Raw genomic sequence first — 20,526 nt, 5'->3', positions numbered from 1 at the left:
ATTGGGTTAGCTGTGTGTGATTTTCGTGCCTCTGGGCACAGACCAGTAACTGTATGAGGCAGGGGAAGGTAACAGAGAAAATTATATTAGTCTGGCACTTAAGGATTTAGACTAGTGTGTAATAATGGGACCAAGAGTATGAATTTTCACAGTACTGTCCTGCTTCGACAATATAAAGTAACTCTGGTCAAATGTAAAGCGTGTCTGTTCCCTCTTCAGCGTACAACCCAAAAAGCAAAGGCAGATGCATATTTCAAAGGCCAATCCTGCCTTCTGTAAAAGGTTTAGGTTTTTAAATTATGCACCCTGCTAAAACATCACTGCGCTTGATAACAAGAGATTAATCTATTTCCTCAGCTATCCAGATCTCCAGAGATTTCAAAGGTTGAAAAGCACACAATCTGGTTAACTCACTGCATGTGTTCCTAGAGGGTATCTGGCCATATTCCTCTTATCTTGCAGTAAGTACTTTGGTTTCATCCTCTACTCAGTGGCACCCTCTGCTATGTAGGAAGGCGAAGCAGTGTAGCATTTAAATGGAGACCTCAAGGAGGCAGGGTTAGAGGTGAAATGGCTTGGCTTCACGGGAACACCCACAAAAAAAGGATAAACAGCACTTTACTATTGCCACAAACGTGTTCTCCCCATTTCCCTTCCATTTGCCCCGTCAGCATCAGAGGATACAAGAGAAAACTTCTTGGGACAGAGGTGGTTGGCCCGCAATGTCTGTCCTTTCAGTTGGACGGCGAACTTTCTGGTCACTTCCGTCTAGGTGGTGGCGGTGAAGTAGCACCCCCTCTACATCAACATCATGAGATTGACATGTCAAGACATCAGCACTATCTATTGCAAAGCCTCTAAATGTGTCTTGAGCTGGGATCACGCAGTGTTTGGATATTATTGGCTACCACGGTGTTTTGTATCCTGAACGTTTCACAAGGATCAAAAATGTTTAATGCTGGCAATGTTTTGAGCTGCTGTCCGTCGTGTTTCACGTGGGCTCGCCTCCTCGGCAGGAGACAGGAGTAGTGCCTTGTTAGGTGGGATGTAGAAAGTATTCCCAGAGTGACACCATCCTAACCATTGCTCTATCTTCAGTGTCAAACTCGTGCTGCACAGATGCAGACACCTAACGCTAGTGGATGAGGTTTCAGACATGTTGGCGCACACCAACACCGCCACAAAGTTAAAGTTAAGAGAAGCGACGGTGCCAGGCATGTGAAAGAACAGGTGAAACCTGGCTGTGATGATGCTGGGATGAGTCCAAAAGTAATGAAACAAAAGTGGCGTATGCAATCCGGAATCAATCCCAATCAGGGCCAGCGGCAGGTGTACAAAATCTGAACACAGATAAGTCACGTGCAGAGCTTGTGAAAGACAGGCGCAGACGGATCGAGAGCTGGTGCCAGTACCACCTAGTCATTATTATTCCGATTTTTCCGCTAGAAAGCCTTTAAAAAAATAAACGTTTGATATGGTATACCATAAACAGGTCTAAAAAAAAATCCCGAAAAAGAGGACAGGAAGGACAAAAGCTGAAAATGGAAAGGGAGAGGAGTATGGAAGTAAAAGACTGGACTCCAAAGGTGGTGCTATTTAACTAGCCCAGGTAATTTTGAATTTGTGAGCTTGCCCATTTTAATGGCGTTGCTTTTGTCGTTCGGTCGCTCAGTACAGAGGTCAGCTCTTTTTAATGCAGCCCCATGTTTGAATAAGGAACTACTTTAGCCTACAGTGTCTTTACTTTCATGACCCAAGAGTAACACTATAGTAAGAAGTATGGTTGTCATGCTCGATGCTTTAACACGTGCACAGATTCTCTTCTTTCTTGAAGCGCTACTGTTCTACACAAAATAGCACAGCCTCTTCCTACAGCAAACAACTCGGTCAGGGACCTGACCTTGCTGGAACTCGTTTAAACCTAGTGGTATTTATTGGTGGCAGTTACCTTTGGACCAAGAACAAAAACCATCTTTGGCCTAGTGAGCATTGCAGAGATTCCAACCTGTCGAGAAAAGCTGCGTTTTGAGCAGGTATTGTATTGATTTCCCAGTGACATGCGGGAGCTTAGAATGATAGTTATCTTTCAGGTGAATCTGTTACTCCCATCTGCTACCACCAAGTGTGTGGATAACGGCATTGCCACCAGAGCCTGTGGACTAATAGACAATAAAGGCAACGCAAAGGACCTCCATCACTAGCCTCTTCAAGAAGATACAACACAGTACACAGCTTCTTTGTGCCAGTTACATAGGCACATATGCACAATATAGGCACACATCTCAGCAGTCCACTTCCGTAAAATTATAAACTCATCACACCTTTCCTTAAAATAGAGCACAGGACACACCACTCTGTTTTCACAAGACAGAGCTTTATCCAACTCCCACCTAACAACAACACAGGCACAGCCAGAGCCTGCCTAGCCAGCAAATGCAGCCCTTGAGATTGGGGAAGACTGTTTCTTGAAGTCTCTTATCAAGGCAAGAAGACCCCAGATAGCATCAAATCACCTCTGCTAGTCCTCACATACTCATTTTAATCCATGGAAATCCTAATCTTTGCATATATGCCCTCAAAGGACTTTAGAAATCCCTGCTCTCGCAGGTCATGCGATTGATTCCTTGCCAGCCTGCCGAGCCTCAACACACCTGCGTTCACTGAGAAGCCGGTACTTCATTAACCTGCTGAAACCCAGTACCACCTTTGCGCTGAGTAAAATCTGGATTTAACGGCCTGAGTAGAGGAAATTGCCAAGCTTATCTGCAGAATCCTTTATCTCACACTATCTATTCATGTGTATATTTGTATTTCACTGAAAAACCCAAAGGTTGAAGTGACGTTCTGTTTAGGCGAACTCGCACCCAGCCATAGAGAGTATTCTCATCAACAATGTTATTTCATGCACTTTTATCAATAACGTAATAGAACATGTCATGAATGTGGTAATATGTGGGGTAATTAGCTGTGCATTGCGAAGGTGCAAGTTATATTTATCTTAAGGGACAAGCTATAGTCACGTTTTCTGTTAAATTTCAGCCCCAGGGGGCTCCCTATGAGACCCTTACACACGAGCAAAGGGGGCAGAGTATTGTATAATCTGCCCCTTATATCTTTTTTTTATTTACAAACTCAGGACAGGGGCTAAGTCCCTTGTCCTGTAATGGCTGCCTACAACATTTTTCTCACATTTCAGGCAGACAATCAGAGTGTTGGCTTCTAAGGGTGCTTGACTTCTGTAGCAGCGAGTTGGCCGAAGGGGGAAAAAAGCCCCTGGGCCAATCAGAACACTTAATTTTTTTTTTAATTGGGTTTGAGGGACTCTTTAAGAGTCCCTCAAACCCAACTGTCTAGTTATACAAATATTTTTATAGCTTATTAAGTACATAACGGATTTACACAAAACATAAGCTTTTGGGACCAAGATCTGGCCTCCTGCCAAATGTGGTTCTGTTCAGTAGCTTTTGAGGTAGCACTGTTCAAAAAGGTTTATGAAAAATGCCTGGGGACTTGGCATTTTGGGACTTTCCTTTTTCTCAACTCCCACTTGAAGGATCACCTATAAACTTTCCATGCAGAAACTATGCAAAAAAGAAAAAAAAATATTTGTATAAGTTTTGCTATCAATCGTCAAACAGTGCCTACAAAGCACTGAACCCAACTATAACTACCCCAGGTGACAGCCACAGTGGGCAGGGGAAAGAGGTGGGGAGGGGGAGGGTGGGTGTGTGTGTGTGTGTGCGCGCATGTGTGTGTGTGTGTGTGCGCGCTTGCATGTCTTGAAAACATATATCCACGTGCAAAGAGACGGGATGATGGTTTGCATAGGGAGAGATATTCGAGAATGGCCATGCTGTTCTTCCTCCCCTCATCTTTGCAAGGACTATGGCCCATGGGCGCTGGCCTGCGGCTAAGATGGGCCCCAAGTGATTGGTAATCTACCTGCCCACATGCCACAGAATGATCAATCTTGATTCTCCCATATATTGGGCTGTGTGTGTCCTCTGGTGGCTGAGGCACTTACCTTTGTCACAGATAGCCTGGTGAGGCAAAGACCCTGTCGTAGATGGTCCATCTCAGCTGGGGAGTGTCCTACGATCCCCTTTGATACACCATAATCTTTAGCTTGAAAATGTCCAAAGGAACTGCAAGTAGAAAATAAAAGGATGTGATGAAAATGCAGCAAGTCAGCAAACAATTTAAAAAACACACCACCTTAAACTCGTGATGGGGAGTTTTGGTTTGGTAAGAAACAATCTGCCCATGAAGTGTGCAGGAACACCATCAGGCACTTGTGTACATCATGGCTTGTGAACGAGATAGTGCCCATTTATCCCAAGTGTGCTGGAAAAAATATTTACTTTTTATTCCATCTTTTTCCCTCAAAATGTTCAATTAATTGTTAAATCTTACTACTGGCAGATGTTGATGATCTAATGCTCCTAGACATCAAAGAAATCACTGCCTGCGTCTCTGACCACAAGACAGATGAAAAGTTTCTGCTCAAACTGAATCACATACTTTGGTCTCAGTTCTCATGCCCTACAGATCAACTAGCCTACTAATGATCTAATTATTTCCGGGTTTGGGGTATCCACTGCATCCAACATGTCTTCTCACAAACACACCACCAAGGTACTATTCAAACTCAGTGGCGGGCCGTCCTTTAGGGCGGAGGTGCCACGCCCCCCCACCTTTTGCCCCTCATGAAGAGTGTCTGTCAGGCTGAACAAAGGCCAGCCTGCCAGACACTCTTCATTTTCAGCTCAGACAGCCAGGAGCAGACATGCACGATTTGTGCAGGCTCCTGGCTTTCTGAGCTGAACTTTGCTGGGCTGAGGAGGTCACAGCTCCTATGGGCGTGACCTCCTCGGCTCAGCAAAGGTGCCTTGAGGCCCTCCCTTGGGTGACGAGGAAAGCATTTAAGCCCTGAAGCGCCCAGGGCGAGTGTCAATCAGTGACACTTCGTCACAGAGTGGGGTGGGGTCAGCAGTCTCACTGACCCCATCCCACTCTGACGAGGCTGGGACTGCTGCCTTCCCTCACTGGCTGACCTAAAGTCAGCCAATGAGGGAAGGCAGCAGTCCAAACCCTCCTGGGACCTGGAGGCTGAAGGTAAATATGTGTGTGTGTGTGTGTGTGTTTGTGTGTGATGTTTTAAATTGAATGTTTGGTGCGCGCGTGCGTGTTTGAGTGTTATGAGTGTTGTTAATGGATGTGTGTGCATGTGTGTGTGAAAGAATGAGTGTGTGAGATCTTTTAAAATGAATGTTTGGTGCATGTTTGAATGCTATGAGTGTTAATGGATGTGCGTGCGTGCGTGTTGGACTTTTGGCCATACGCATGGTCATCCCTAGTCTTTTTGCCTCCTTCCTCCTGGTTTTTCTGACCTCTCGCTGTTGGCTCTAGGACTCTGAGCACTTTTTCACTGCTGACCAGTGCTAAAGTGCAGGTGCTCTCCCATCTAAAGTTGGTATGTTTGGCTTATACCTAATTGGCATATTTAATTTACCTATAAGTCCCTTGTACAGTGGTATCTCTATACCCAGGGCCTGTAAATTAAACACTACTAGTGGGCCTGCAGCGCTGCTTGCGCCACCCACTGAAGTAGACTTTCAAACCTGTCTCAGGCCTGCTAGCGCAGGGCCTGTGTGCGCAGTTTTCTGCCACAGGGACCTGGCATCTAAATTTACTTGCCAGGCCCAGAACTCCCCTTTTACTACATGTAAGTCACCCCTAAAGTACGCCCTAGCTAGCCCTATGGGCAGGGTGCCATGTATGTAGAAAGGCAGGACATGTGCCATATTGCATGGCCTGTCCTAGTAGTGACAAACAGCCTAACTTGGTGTCTCACTGCTGTGAGTGCTGCCTTCTCATAGGATTGCATTAGAAATGCCCTGCCTTAGGTGTAAGGGGTATTGTCTGATTTATGAGGGGTAGCGTAGGCGTGTTTGGTATGGTTGTGATGGTGATAATAAATACTGCTTACTGGTGTGGGTGTGTTTTTTATTACTATCACAGAAATGCCACTTCTAGAAAGTGCGCATTTATCTGTGCTTATAATTCTGGTGTTTTGCAGCTTGACTCCAATCCACGTCTGGGCAGAGTGACAGTTGGGGCTTTGTGCATACTTTTCAGACAGCCTGTACACAGGGAGGGTGGAGGTGTCACTGAGGTGCATCTACATACTGAATAGTCTTCCTGGGCTGAGAGAAGGGAGAGGCGGGTCACACCTACATTTGTAAAGGCTGTGCCCTGGCCTCACACAATAGGGTCGTTAACCCCCCACTGATGTTTGGAGCCTGTGCTGAAAGGAGAGAGGGGGCACTCCCAGAACCAGTTGTAACTGGCTGGAACCTCCTCTCCCTATCATTGTAAAACACTGTAAAAATGGACTATAAGTACAGGGGAATTTTCCCCACAATTTGAACATTCTTGGAACTTGAAACTGGACACAGAACGCTGATGAATGGACTCACCAGGAAACCGCCATGGACTGCTGCTGCTGTGCTGACCTGTGACCTGCCTGGTCACTAGGAGGAACTGCCACCAACTGCACCCCTTGTGCTGGCCTGTAGCTGGACCCACCAGCCCTGTACCGTCTCCTTGATTATTGTTCCCAGGGGCAGGGTGCTGTGGCCCCTGACCCCTGCAACTACCTTTTCTTTTGCCCCAAAGAAATCACCGCCGCAGCCCGGGCTTTAGATGGTTCCTAGCGCTTTGAAAAGCGCTTTTTCCTTTGCCAAAGGAAAAATCACCGCCGCAGCCCAGGCTGCAGATTTTACCTTAGCGCTGTGAAAAGCGCTGTATTTTGAGCCCAGGATCACCGCCGCAGCCGGGTTATTTGTTTTCTGTCCAAGCGCGAGGACCGCGCTCGACTCTGTGCCCCCCGGGGCACGAGAAAGACCAACTTGAAGGAATCCGGAGCAAGCCTGCTCCTAGCGGTGCCCCTGGGGTAGGGATCGCTCCGAGGAGCGCCCCCGGGGCACCAGCAGGCCCCACCTTGGGCTGCGACGGGATCGGGACGACGAGGGAGAGGAGGACGCCTCTCCCTCGCGTGGAGGAGTCCCGGAGGACTCCCCTGTGGACTCGGGCCGGGCGGCAGCCTCGCCGGAGGCCCGCCCTGGCCCCCGGCTCACTGGTTGGCCCCCTCGCGGGCCCAGCAATACTTCAGTTCGGGGTCTACCTTCGAGGAAGGGCCCCGGAGGCCCAGGGAGACCCCAGAGGTTAACGGGACCCCCGGAGGGGCCCGTGTGGAAACCGGGAGGGGGTGCGAGGCGTCCCCCTCCTTCTTTAAACATTGGGTGACCTTGGCCCCCCACAGGAGGGTCGGTGGAGGCCCGGGGGGGGCCCCCACTGATCGTGGGCCCCAGGAGGGGCCCGTCAACAGTACAGAGGGGGTGCGTGCCGCCCCCCTCTTCCCCAGGACTTTGAGGAGGCCCCCTCACTGCGCAGAGGAGCGCTGGGGGCCCCTTTCTTCTTTGTCTGCAGGCACGGAGGGTGCCTGCTTCATCAAAACAGGTACTGTCTAACATGGACCAATACACCCATAATGGAAGTTCTTGCTACAGACTTTATTAATTATGATGTATTGCCTACCTGTATTTTGATGCTTTTACATATGTGTGCACATGTTCCTTTTATGGGCATGACTTGCTAATATGTTTGCTTAACTTGCCATAGATTTTCTAATGTTCCTACTATGGGCATTGTATGATATTCTGGTGACAAGTGTGCTAAAGTGATAACGTGTTTCCTGACTACTGCTTATGTTGCAGAATACTGAGTAACCTGTGTGTTATGTGTGACTACTGCTAGTTTGCAGAGTAACTAATGTGTAACGTTCTGACAACTGCTAAGGTAGCAGGATAGTACTGTTATGTGATGTTGGTCTAATAATTACGTTGTGTACAATACAGTGTATTTTTATATAATCTGGTGTTGTGTTTCCTTTGTGGTGGGGATATTGCGTCACATGTATGTGTGTGTTGTGCAAACGCTTTACGCATTGCCTCCGGGTTAAGCCTGACTGCTCGTGCCAAGCTACCAAGGGGGTGAGCAGGGGTTATCTTGGACGTGTAACTCCCTTGCCCTGACTAGAGTGGGTAAGTTCTGCCTGGCTGACGTGCATACCCTAGCCAACCAGAAACCCCATTTCTAACATTGGAAGTCAGCGGTGAGGATAGGACTTGCGCTTGCACAATACCATTGTGACTCATTATTTCACTACAAGGATTGCGTTTAGACCATCACATGTTTGGCTTCTCTTAACTTTCTCTCTTTGGTCATTTTTCCTGTTTTCAGTTCTCACGCTTGGGTAGTGTGGTTGTCACAGTTGAGTTATTTGTACCTTTTCAAGATGGGGCTTACCTTTGATTTAGAGGACCTGCCGTTTTACACGCAGGGGGAATTAGAGGGGTTCTGTAGAGAGAGAGGGCTGCCTGTAGAAGGGGACCTCAGGAGATCTCTGAATTTCTTTGAAAGGTTTGTGACATTTACCCAGGGAGGGAGTGTGCTTAGGGAGTACCCAGAGGATCCTGAGTGTAGCGAGGGTTCCCAATGGGAGGGCTCCCAGACCTCATCCCTAGAGAGTGGAAGAGAGACTGATCAGGAGGGTGAGAATGACCGGTTGGGGACGCCAGTTGACAGGGAAGGCCCCAGTGATAGGGAGTCCCTTGCTGGGTCCAGTGTAAGAAGCAGGGCTACCTCTCATTCCTTGACGCCTGATGAGCTAAGAGATAGGCGGGAAGAGAGGGACCTGAAGTTGCAGTTAGCGCGCCTAGCTGTTGAGGAGAGAAGGGCTGAGGTAGAGAAGGCCTTAGTACAGGAGAGAATGGCAGAGGCAGAGAGGGCCTTTGCCAGAGAAAGACTCGCTCTAGAGCGCAGTCTGAAGGTTCTGGACTCACCAGCGTTGCAGGTGGAGTCCAGTGGTGGCAGCAATGTACAGTGCTGTAGCAAAGATGTTCCTCACATACCCATAGATCTGGTACCTAGGTTCCAAGAGGGGGGTGACATACGTCAGTGGTTAAAGGAATATGAGAAGGCTCTGGTAGAGCGCAGGATCCCTGAGAAGGATTGGGGAACTGGCCTAGGGAGTTTTATTCCTGAGGAGGGGAGGGATGCCCTACTGACTCTAGAAGAGAGTGACAGGGAGGGGTACTCTGCTGTGAAGAACGCACTGATTATGAAGTATGGTTTTTCCCCTGAGGAATACAGAAAAAGGTTTAGGGGTGGTAAGAAACTGTCCCACCAGTCTTGGGAGGAGTTTGTGGAGGATTGCTGCATTGCACTAGATGGATGGGTGAAGGGTAGCACAGTAAACAATTTTGAAGGGCTGTTTAATCTGATTCTCAGAGAGCACCTGTTTCGTTGTTGTTTTTCAGAGTTACGCCAACACTTGTCAGTGTGTGAGCTCTCTGACCCCAGGGAGCTCGCAAAGGAGGCAGACTTCTGGTTGCGTACCAGAGGGTCTGGTGTGACATTAGGGGGTGTTCCTAATGAGAGTGGTCTAGGTGTTTCCCAACAAGGTGTGGTGGGAAAGGAATGGAGTGTCCCAGGTAGGTCCCAGTGGACTGGGATGGGTGAGGGACCCCATGTCCCGTCTCTGAGGAGAGGGAATGGGGCTGGGCTGAGGCCCAAGGTGCCCAAGATACCGTCCCAGGCCCCTGAAGGTTCCATGAGTGCACGCCAGGAGGTGAGCCTAACCTGTGCCGTAGGGCCAGCTGTTCAGAAGGATCCCATTTTGTCATTAGGACTTAGGCGGGTGGCTGGTGATAGCGTTCCGCCGGTCCTGGTGTCTGGTTGTCTCGCTCTACAGCGGAGGAGGCGGAAATCCAGGCATAGGGTTGAGAGGGGGCTGCGGGCCCCAGTGGAGAACCTGGAGGGTCAGGGGTCAGCTCTGAGAGCAGAGCCCCCCAGGAATGACCTTGGTGAGACCATTTCTGGGCTGGGGGGAATCCAGACTTTGTCCGATGGGCAGAGGTCAGGAGACCTGCGCCAGCCAGACTCTTGTGTGGCCCTTGGGGAAAGTGTTTCCCTGGTGGGGGGTAGGTGTGCCCCCCAGGAAGTCCTGGTGCGCCAGGCAATGATTCAACCGCAGGGTGGTGACTCTGGGTTGGATGATCAGGCTCAGGGGGTAAACTCTGACCTGATGGGGAGTAGGTGTGCTCCCAAGGAAGTCCTGGTGCGCCAGGCAGTGGTTCAACCGCAGGGTAGTGACTCTGGGTTGGATTGCCAGATTCAGGGGGTAAGCTCTGATCTGGTAGGGGGTAGGTGTGCTCCCAAGGAAGTCCTGGTTCGCTGGGCAATGGTCCAGTCTAAGGGTGTCGTCCCTGGACTAGATAGACAGGTTCAGGGGTAAACTCTGACCTGGTTGGGGGGGCGGTTAGTGTGCTCACCCCCCTGTGTGAAACTTCTGGTGGCTTCTCCCGAGGTGGGGAGACGCAGGACTCTGGAAGTGGGGTTCAGGGAGGGGGAAGCCCGCCCCGGACCCCGGTGCAACCCAAGGGTGTCGTCCCTAGGTTGGGTGGTCAGTCGCCAGGTAGTGATCCTGGGCTGGCGAGAAAGTTGTGCAGGACTGCTGTACCCAGCACCCTGGCAAGTGTGGATTCTGGTGATGCCCCTCCTAGGAGAGGAGGGCGGGATCCTAGAAGGAGGGGTAGAGGGAGGAGAGCCTCGCCTCTATCCCCTGTAGAACCTATGGGTGCGGACCCTAGGTTGGTGGATCAGTGGCAGGGTAGAGCCCCTGAACTGATCGGAAAGGGAGTGGAGACAGGTTGCTTTGCACCTGGGGCTACCGCCCCCCACTCATTATGGTTTCAGAGACCAGAGGCTCCTAGATGGCCTGGGGCCTGGTTCTGGCCATTGGCAGCTAGAGAATCCCCGTGGGTTGGTCTAGGCTGCCTGGGATGCATTGACAGAGAGATCCCAGTGGAGTCAGGAAGGCGTAGAACTGGAACATGCCCCTGCTGTTGTGGGCCTGGGTCCTTGTTCTATCGCCCCAATCAGGAAAGTACATCAAGGTATTGATTGTTCTCCCCTGGATTTTGGCTGGTAGGGGGTTGTGTTGGACTTTTGGCCATACGCATGGTCATCCCTAGTCTTTTTGCCTCCTTCCTCCTGGTTTTTCTGACCTCTCGCTGTTGGCTCTAGGACTCTGAGCACTTTTTCACTGCTGACCAGTGCTAAAGTGCAGGTGCTCTCCCATCTAAAGTTGGTATGTTTGGCTTATACCTAATTGGCATATTTAATTTACCTATAAGTCCCTTGTACAGTGGTATCTCTATACCCAGGGCCTGTAAATTAAACACTACTAGTGGGCCTGCAGCGCTGCTTGCGCCACCCACTGAAGTAGACTTTCAAACCTGTCTCAGGCCTGCTAGCGCAGGGCCTGTGTGCGCAGTTTTCTGCCACAGGGACCTGGCATCTAAATTTACTTGCCAGGCCCAGAACTCCCCTTTTACTACATGTAAGTCACCCCTAAAGTACGCCCTAGCTAGCCCTATGGGCAGGGTGCCATGAATGTAGAAAGGCAGGACATGTGCCATATTGCATGGCCTGTCCTAGTAGTGACAAACAGCCTAACTTGGTGTCTCACTGCTGTGAGTGCTGCCTTCTCATAGGATTGCATTAGAAATGCCCTGCCTTAGGTGTAAGGGGTATTGTCTGATTTATGAGGGGTAGCGTAGGCGTGTTTGGTATGGTTGTGATGGTGATAATAAATATTGCTTACTGGTGTGGGTGTGTTTTTTATTACTATCACAGAAATGCCACTTCTAGAAAGTGCGCATTTATCTGTGCTTATAATTCTGGTGTTTTGCAGCTTGACTCCAATCCACGTCTGGGCAGAGTGACAGTTGGGGCTTTGTGCATACTTTTCAGACAGCCTGTACACAGGGAGGGTGGAGGTGTCACTGAGGTGCATCTACATACTGAATAGTCTTCCTGGGCTGAGAGAAGGGAGAGGCGGGGCACACCTACATTTGTAAAGGCTGTGCCCTGGCCTCACACAATAGGGTCGTTAACCCCCCACTGATCTTTGGAGCCTGTGCTGAAAGGAGAGAGGGGGCACTCCCAGAACCAGTTGTAACTGGCTGGAACCTCCTCTCCCTATCATTGTAAAACACTGTAAAAATGGACTATAAGTACAGGGGAATTTTCCCCACAATTTGAACATTCTTGGAACTTGAAACTGGACACAGAACGCTGATGAATGGACTCACCAGGAAACCGCCATGGACTGCTGCTGCTGTGCTGACCTGTGACCTGCCTGGTCACTAGGAGGAACTGCCACCAACTGCACCCCTTGTGCTGGCCTGTAGCTGGACCCACCAGCCCTGTACCGTCTCCTTGATTATTGTTCCCAGGGGCAGGGTGCTGTGGCCCCTGACCCCTGCAACTACCTTTTCTTTTGCCCCAAAGAAATCACCGCCGCAGCCCGGGCTTTAGATGGTTCCTAGCGCTTTGAAAAGCGCTTTTTCCTTTGCCAAAGGAAAAATCACCGCCGCAGCCCAGGCTGCAGATTTTACCTTAGCGCTGTGAAAAGCGCTGTATTTTGAGCCCAGGATCACCGCTGCAGCCGGGTTATTTGTTTTCTGTCCAAGCGCGAGGACCGCGCTCGACTCTGTGCCCCCCGGGGCACGAGAAAGACCAACTTGAAGGAATCCGGAGCAAGCCTGCTCCTAGCGGTGCCCCCGGGGTAGGGATCGCTCCGAGGAGCGCCCCCGGGGCACCAGCAGGCCCCACCTTGGGCTGCGACGGGATCGGGACGACGAGGGAGAGGAGGACGCCTCTCCCTCGCGTGGAGGAGTCCCGGAGGACTCCCCTGTGGACTCGGGCCGGGCGGCAGCCTCGCCGGAGGCCCGCCCTGGCCCCCGGCTCACTGGTTGGCCCCCTCGCGGGCCCAGCAATACTTCAGTTCGGGGTCTCCCTTCGAGGAAGGGCCCCGGAGGCCCAGGGAGACCCCAGAGGTTAACGGGACCCCCGGAGGGGCCCGTGTGGAAACCGGGAGGGGGTGCGAGGCGCCCCCCTCCCTCTTTAAACATTGGGTGACTTTGGCCCCCCACAGGAGGGTCGGTGGAGGCCCGGGGGGGGCCCCCACTGATCGCGGGCCCCAGGAGGGGCCCGTCAACAGTACAGAGGGGGTGCGTGCCGCCCCCCTCTTCCCCAGGACTTTGAGGAGGCCCCCTCACTGCGCAGAGGAGCGCTGGGGGGCCCTTTCTTCTTTGTCTGCAGGCACGGAGGGTGCCTGCTTCATCAAAACAGGTACTGTCTAACATGGACCAATACACCCATAATGGAAGTTCTTGCTACAGACTTTATTAATTATGATGTATTGCCTACCTGTATTTTGATGCTTTTACATATGTGTGCACATGTTCCTTTTATGGGCATGACTTGCTAATATGTTTGCTTAACTTGCCATAGATTTTCTAATGTTCCTACTATGGGCATTGTATGATATTCTGGTGACAAGTGTGCTAATGTGATAACGTGTTTCCTGACTACTGCTTATGTTGCAGAATACTGAGTAACCTGTGTGTTATGTGTGACTACTGCTAGTTTGCAGAGTAACTAATGTGTAACGTTCTGACAACTGCTAAGGTAGCAGGATAGTACTGTTATGTGATGTTGGTCTAATAATTACGTTGTGTACAATACAGTGTATTTTTATATAATCTGGTGTTGTGTTTCCTTTGTGGTGGGGATATTGCGTCACATGTATGTGTGTGTTGTGCAAACGCTTTACGCATTGCCTCCGGGTTAAGCCTGACTGCTCGTGCCAAGCTACCAAGGGGGTGAGCAGGGGTTATCTTGGACGTGTAACTCCCTTGCCCTGACTAGAGTGGGTAAGTTCTGCCTGGCTGAGGTGCATACCCTAGCCAACCAGAAACCCCATTTCTAACAGTGCGTGTGTGAAAGAATGAGTGTGTGTGATGTTTTAAAATGAATGTTTGGTGCGTGCGTGCATGTTTGAATGGTATGAGTGTTGTTAATGGATGTCCATGCGTGCATGTGTGTCTGTGTGTGAAAGAATGAGTGTGTGTGTGCTTCACGCCTGCCGCCCTCCCTCCTAAAGCTGCCGGCCGCCACTGTTCAAACTCCTATTAATTTAAGCCACGGGTAACCCTTACCATCACTGGCAGCATCCTTCCAGTCTATATCACTTTCCTTAAGAGTAAATACATAAAGGGCTACACTATCCAGCATGCCATGTATTTTTAAAAGAACATTATTGCACATTGTTAACTACAACCAATCAACAATGATCAGAGCTGTATAACGAGAGATATACAAAAGGATTCCCAGTCAGCTACCAAAATCGACTGGTAAATTCTATACCTGCTACAATCATTGAAACCTGCAGGTGAAGAGCATTAAAGCTGGCAGCGCCACTTTGTCCAAGTAATAAACTTGACTGACTACTGAATTAATCCACATGCTCAGGTGGTCCCAACCATCTTGACAACATTATGGACAACATCAATAGGTATTTGAATAGGCCACTAAGTAGATAGAATGAACAACATTTACACAGACTTGAGGTTGCCAGACTGGCTGACAAGGTAGTAGCCCCACAAGGTATTCAGAACCTCATGGTTAGTCCACTCCAAAAGAGCCACATTCTTCTAGAAGGCAGTAGGCACTTCAAGCAGTACACAACGCTTTCAGCAGTCCAAGGTTGACATCTTGTTCAATGTTGGAAGCCCGCTTTTGGGGTGGAGTTTCTTGCATCCTTTTACAAATTGCAAGATGATGCTGCAAAACAGAGTTACCAGCAGAGGTAATGAAGGATAAAAACCAGTAGCCACTGATAAAACTTTTCCTATTGCTTAAAAAAAATCCATATCAGAACACACCCTTTATATAGAAACCTGCACATTTAGATTGTGCCTCAAACCCCTTTACACAATGTATTTATGCCAGCTTGCTAAAGAACAGATAGGACCTTCATGGTGCCCTGGTGAGACGGCTAAAGCTGTCTCAAAGGCCATATCAAACAACACAAATCCATGGAAGATATTGAAAAAACATGTATGGAGAGCGATGTAAAGCATGTAGAATTAAACATTTACTAGCTATCGTAAGGGAAAGTTTCAATTATATTAAGGACACGGAGGTGAGGATTATGCTAGTCTTTTTCAATTTGTTGAATAGCAGCCAAGAAAGATTAATAACAAAACTACTGTTCCCAAGAGCACTAGAAATCAGGAAGTAAAAACAAACATATCCAATAGCGTGGGATAGAACAGCAACAGCCAATCAGCACAAATGAGTCCGTGTTTGCAACTCCTCTTTCGTAGCGTGAGTGAAAGTCACCGCTATCACAACTGCATCCTATTCATCTAGGTGGATAATTGACGTATACACAGTTCAAATTTGGATCTACCCATGTATTAATGATTGTTCGACTTTCACTCACCGCACTATGATATGGATCTGTGAATTTCCAAATAAAGATTTTCCAGTAATATAGAAACTTATAATGTGGGTTCTCATCTTTACATAGATTTTGGATCTTGTTTAACCATGTCTGATCCTAAGAAAATAGTAGTACAATGCATGTTAGAATAGTCAATGAGAAAAAATACAAATGTCCTGGAGGGAAAACCATCAGACTATAAACAACGAAACAAGTACAATATATTCAAATCACTGATATCAAATGAAAATATTAACAGTAGGATGTTACTTACTAGCAACAGGGAAGGGAATGCATATAAAAATCGGGTGGGATAATCCTCGCCTCAGAGTTCTTAATAGAATTGAAACTTTCCGTTACGAAAGCTAGCAAATTTTTAATTCTATGTCAGGACTGGAGGCGAGGATTATGCTACCTCAAAGCTTGTCCCATGTCAAGAACTAGTTTAAAATAAAAAAATTGAAAAGTAGAGTCCGAAGACCAATCCGCAGCATTGATGATATCCTCCAAGCGAGCACCTAAAGTGAACGCTTTGGAGGCCATGGCTCCTCGAGTGGAATGTGCTCCAAACCTAGAGAGATCAATTCCGGCTTCTTGCATTACCCATCGAACCCAACGAGCAATGGTAGGGGATGATACAGCTTTATGTGGTTTTCTGAGAGCAATGAGAAGTTGACGTTAACCAGGGGGGCGAAGGTATGAAAACATGTCTTCATATGCTTTGAGACACTGAACAATACAAATGTTAGGGGAATCTGGGAAAGGAGGATAGGAAATCACTCTTGTATTGGATTTAGTTCTTCTACTTACAGTGACAGTAACACCCAAAGGAGAAAAAGTTCTAGTGGAAATATCCAAAGCACGGACATCTGAGATCCGTCTACAAGATACTAAACAGAGGAGCATCGCCAGCTTCGCGGAGAGTTTTTTCCTGGATAAGTAACGGTTATGGCTCCAAGACAAAAATAAATTCAAAACATGATTGACGTCCCAAAGGGAAGAATAACGTGGTTCAGGAGGAAGGGAAAGCCTGATGCCACGAAGGAGACGACACACAAGAGGGTGTTCTCCTGATGGGAACCCGGTCATGGGAGAGTGTGCAGCCGAGATGGCAGATCTGAAAATATTTATAGAGCAGTAGGCTAAGCCCTCGAAGCTAGACTGGCAAAAAAAATGATTATATGTGCTACATCAGTGTCCACGCGATTGAGATTCCGTCGCAAACACCAGCGAGACCAAGTCAATTTGTGTCTCGCTTGGAAGTGCTGGGAGCCCAGGCTTTGAATAAGAGGTCCTGAGCCTGGCCCGAAAGGACCGGGATTGACCATCATCCCCTAAATGTCGCTACGCCATTAGAGACAGAGAGCCATGCCAAACCAACTGGTGAGGCATATGATCCGGATTGATGGGGATCGAGGGGAAAAAGGGGGAGTTGGATTAGAAAATCCCAAGAAAGTTCCAAAAGAACTGGAACCCAAACTTGAGATCTCCAAATAGGAGTGTTGGCCTGCTGGCGACGAATTTCAGCGGAAGTGTGAGTTATCATCGCAAAGGGAGGAAAGGCGGAACCGCTCTCTTGAGTCCAATTCTGGAGAAAAGTGTCTGTTGTGGACACGAACGGGTCTTTCCATCAGCAGTAAAATTTGGGAAGTGGAGGATCTAGTCTGGAAGCAAAAAGATCCACTGAAAACGGACCCAACGGTCGTTGAGATTGGAAGAGACATTTGGGTAGAGCTTCAAGAGACTGGAGTCTCAAAGGTGTCTGGACTGAAAATCTGCCACCTGGTTGAAGCGGCATGGGAGGTACTCTGCTGTGACAGAGATTTGACGATCTAGGAAATATTGCCAAAAACTATTTGCGAGGTCTGACCACGTTTTGGATCGAGTCCCACCCAGATGGTTGATATAATGGACGGCAGAGATATTGTCCATCTTGAGGAGGATACATGTCTGAATAGAATCTTCGGACCAGCACTTGACTGTAAACAAGCCAGCTAAGAGTTCCAGACAATTGATGTGTAAATTATGTTCCTCCGTAGACCAGAATCCACCAGTGGAAAAATCTCCACAACGAGTGCCCCTCCCTGATCTGCTGGCGACTGACTATGATTAGATCTGGTGCTGACCCAAAAATTGCTGTGCCGTTCCAGGCCTCCATAAGGGAGAGCCACCAACGAAGTTCCCCCGAGCTTCCTCTGAAAGGGAAATCACGTGAGCGTAAGTATAACCCCTGCGAAGGTGCACAGCTTTGAGACGTTGGAGAGCTCGATTATCATGGGGGCCAGGAAAAATCGCCTGGCTGGAGGAAGAGAGAAGGCCTATCAAACGAGCAAATTGGCGTACAGAAATCGGATGTCTGGCTAAGGATCGTCAAAGCTCGCTGTGAATTTTTGTAATTTTCTGCGATGGAAGACTCAAAGTGGCTGAGACTGAATCTATTACGAAACCTAGAAAGAGTCAACTTCCGAGAGCACTGGGCCAAAAGAAGAATATCGTCTAAGTGGACGATTAGACGAATACCCTGAGGTGTTTCACCACTGATTTGAGAACCTTGGTGAAACACCAAGGGGCTGAGGAAAGACCGAACGGAAGGGTAGTGAATTCGTAAGTTTGTTGACGCCAAACGGACTGCAGAAAACACCGTTAAGGATGAAAAATTGTAATAGTAAGGTAAGCATCTTTTAAATCTAAATTGCTAACCAGTCTAAAGGGCGCAGAACATCGCAAAGGAGATTAATTCCTTCCATTTTGAAGTGTTGATATACAAGCCAACCGTTGAAGTCGCGCAGTTGGCCACTATTTGCCTTGTCGACCAAGAAAATGTTGCTTATGAAGCCATAAGGATGAGGAAATGTTGGACAGATAGCTTCTTCTCCCAGCAGAGCTTGAACCTCTGTATCCACCAAAGCAAGATCTTGAGAAGAATATTGAATAGGTCAAGGAGACACAAACTGAGTGGGGTTCCCATGGAATTCTGTGTGAAAGGCTCGGACTATAAGACCCATGCATCTATAGTGAATGACTCCCAAGCCTGGATAAAATTTGCCAGATGGCCCCCTACTTTCAGAAGAGAAGAAGGGAGAACTCTTACCTGAATAAGTGGCAGTGGAGACACCCCTGTTTCCTCGGTTTCTGAAACACCGGCCTCTGGTTGGATAGAAATTGGAGAATCAGGTTTGCTCTTGAGGCTGTCCTGACCTGCGCTCTTGTCTTCTGAAGGAGTTTTGAGAGTACGGACGGCCGGACGAGCGGCCTGTGCCTCGACCGGCCCCGCAAAAAAAAACACGAGACGGAAAAACTTTTTTAACTGAAGATTCAGCCTTTTCTAGGGATGTGAAGGTGTTCACGAATTTCCCAAGTTCTTTGAAGAAGAGCTCACCAAAAAGACCACCCTAAGCTACGGGTCCTGCCACAGAATCTGCCAAGTCTCATAATTTAGGGTCTACCTTGATTCAATGAGACTGGCGGCACTCAGTAGAAACATCACAATTAGCGTTACCCAGGAAAATCAGAGCGTGCTGTGCCCAACCAGAGAGGACCTCTGGGGAAATAACAGAGCCAGAAGCCTTTGCGTCCTCAGCAATATTTAAGATCTTTGTTAAATGACCAAAGATATCCAAAACCTTGTCCTGACATGCCCACCAGGGCCTGTCAATATCTTGTTTAGGGTCCGTGACAAATTTTTCCAAAAGGTAGACATTCTGGGATCTAGTTCAGGGGTTTGTGCAACCTTGTCAGACAAGGAAGGGGGAAGACATTCTGCTCTAAGGCAATTGTGTGACTCTTTCTCCAGAAGTTTAAGAATGCAACCCACTACGTATGTGGCAACTTTGTCACACAGGTCCCAATCGGAAGACCGAGGATGAAGAATGTAATCAGGATCAAGCATGTCAGAAGGCTCAGGAATGGAATCAGGGGGAACCGGAGAAGAAGGAAACCAGGGTCTGGAAGGACCAGGTTCTTCATTAGGATCAAAATCATTATCATAATAATGATCAGTATGATCATAAGTAATGGATGAGGAAGCATCCATAGTCAGGTTATTATCATCAGAAATGAACGCTTCTTTGATTCTCTCAAACATATCTTGATTGACTCCTGCTGCGCAACGGCGCTTCGCAGGAGTAGGGCCCTCAGGAAGTTTTTGCAGAACAGGGGCTGAAGGGAAAGGTGAAGAAGTAGATATCTTAGCACACTCTATTGAAATTTGTAATGACAAACGTTTCTCTAAAGGAGCAATGGCTTCAGAAACTGCGCGGTAAACAGAAGCATCTACAGCATAAAAAAATTCTTCCTCATTTAATTCCATTTTTTTTCTTTATATATAAATAAATATAACTGTATTAAAACAGTAAGGAGGCTTAAAATATGATGTGCTGGGTGTCAGACTGTATTAAAAAACAGCAATAGCTGTAAAGGTTTTTGTAAGTTGGAAAATAACACCCCTGGTGCAAGTAATTTAAGTGGGGAATAATTGCCTGAGAAAAATGTCCCAAATCCAAGAGGAGCTTTGATAATACAGACCCTGTAAAAAGGGGTGTAAAGGTAATCATGTACAGACCCTTAACTAACAGGGCTTCTGAATAAAAATGAAGAAATGGCAATACAGAGCCCTGAAAACGTAACTGCGTAACTGCAGGCAAACAGGACTGTGCTTATCCCGTGATCAGTTCGGGTATGAGGAGAACATTCGAAGCTGAGCGCGTCAGCTGTCCAAACGCCCCTTGCGGAGCCGACGAATAGCAGAGACTCGCACCAAATACCAAGCAGTCGGGAAGGAGCGAAGAGAAACGTTCCTGCGACTGCAGAGAGAAATTCAGTTCCCAGAAATGTAAACGATTAAAATATTACAGTTCAATATTATAAATATATATAAAATATGGTTGAAACATAAGAGAATGAAAAACCAAACACTTATCTCGGTCGCGAGCAGCGAAGAAAAAATTTAAACGATTAAAATATTACAGTTCAATCTTATGACTATATATATAAAATATGGTTGAAACATAAGAGAATGAAAAACCAAACACTGATCTCGGCCGCGAGCAGCGAAGAAAGAGGAGTTGCAGACACTGACAACGGCTACACTGGGACTCATTTTTGCT

At 48.0% G+C, this 20,526-nt stretch overlaps 1 protein-coding gene across 1 annotated transcript in view; it reads right to left on the bottom strand.

Annotated features, from left to right (window-relative positions):
- The window catches only part of LOC138300051 (uncharacterized), a 247,375-nt gene that overhangs the window by 62,065 nt on the left and 164,784 nt on the right, over window positions 1-20,526 (bottom strand). Inside the window, exon 2 of the mRNA XM_069238893.1 lies at window positions 4,025-4,145. Within this exon, the coding sequence (XP_069094994.1) occupies window positions 4,025-4,145 (121 nt within the window). The remainder of the gene's footprint in view (window positions 1-4,024; window positions 4,146-20,526) is intronic.

This window comes from Pleurodeles waltl, chromosome 6, assembly GCF_031143425.1.
Source record: "Pleurodeles waltl isolate 20211129_DDA chromosome 6, aPleWal1.hap1.20221129, whole genome shotgun sequence".
Classification (NCBI taxonomy): Eukaryota; Metazoa; Chordata; class Amphibia; order Caudata; family Salamandridae; genus Pleurodeles; species Pleurodeles waltl.
The sequence above is the reverse complement of the archived record's forward strand: the minus strand, read 5'-3'. Positions and strand labels throughout refer to the sequence as shown.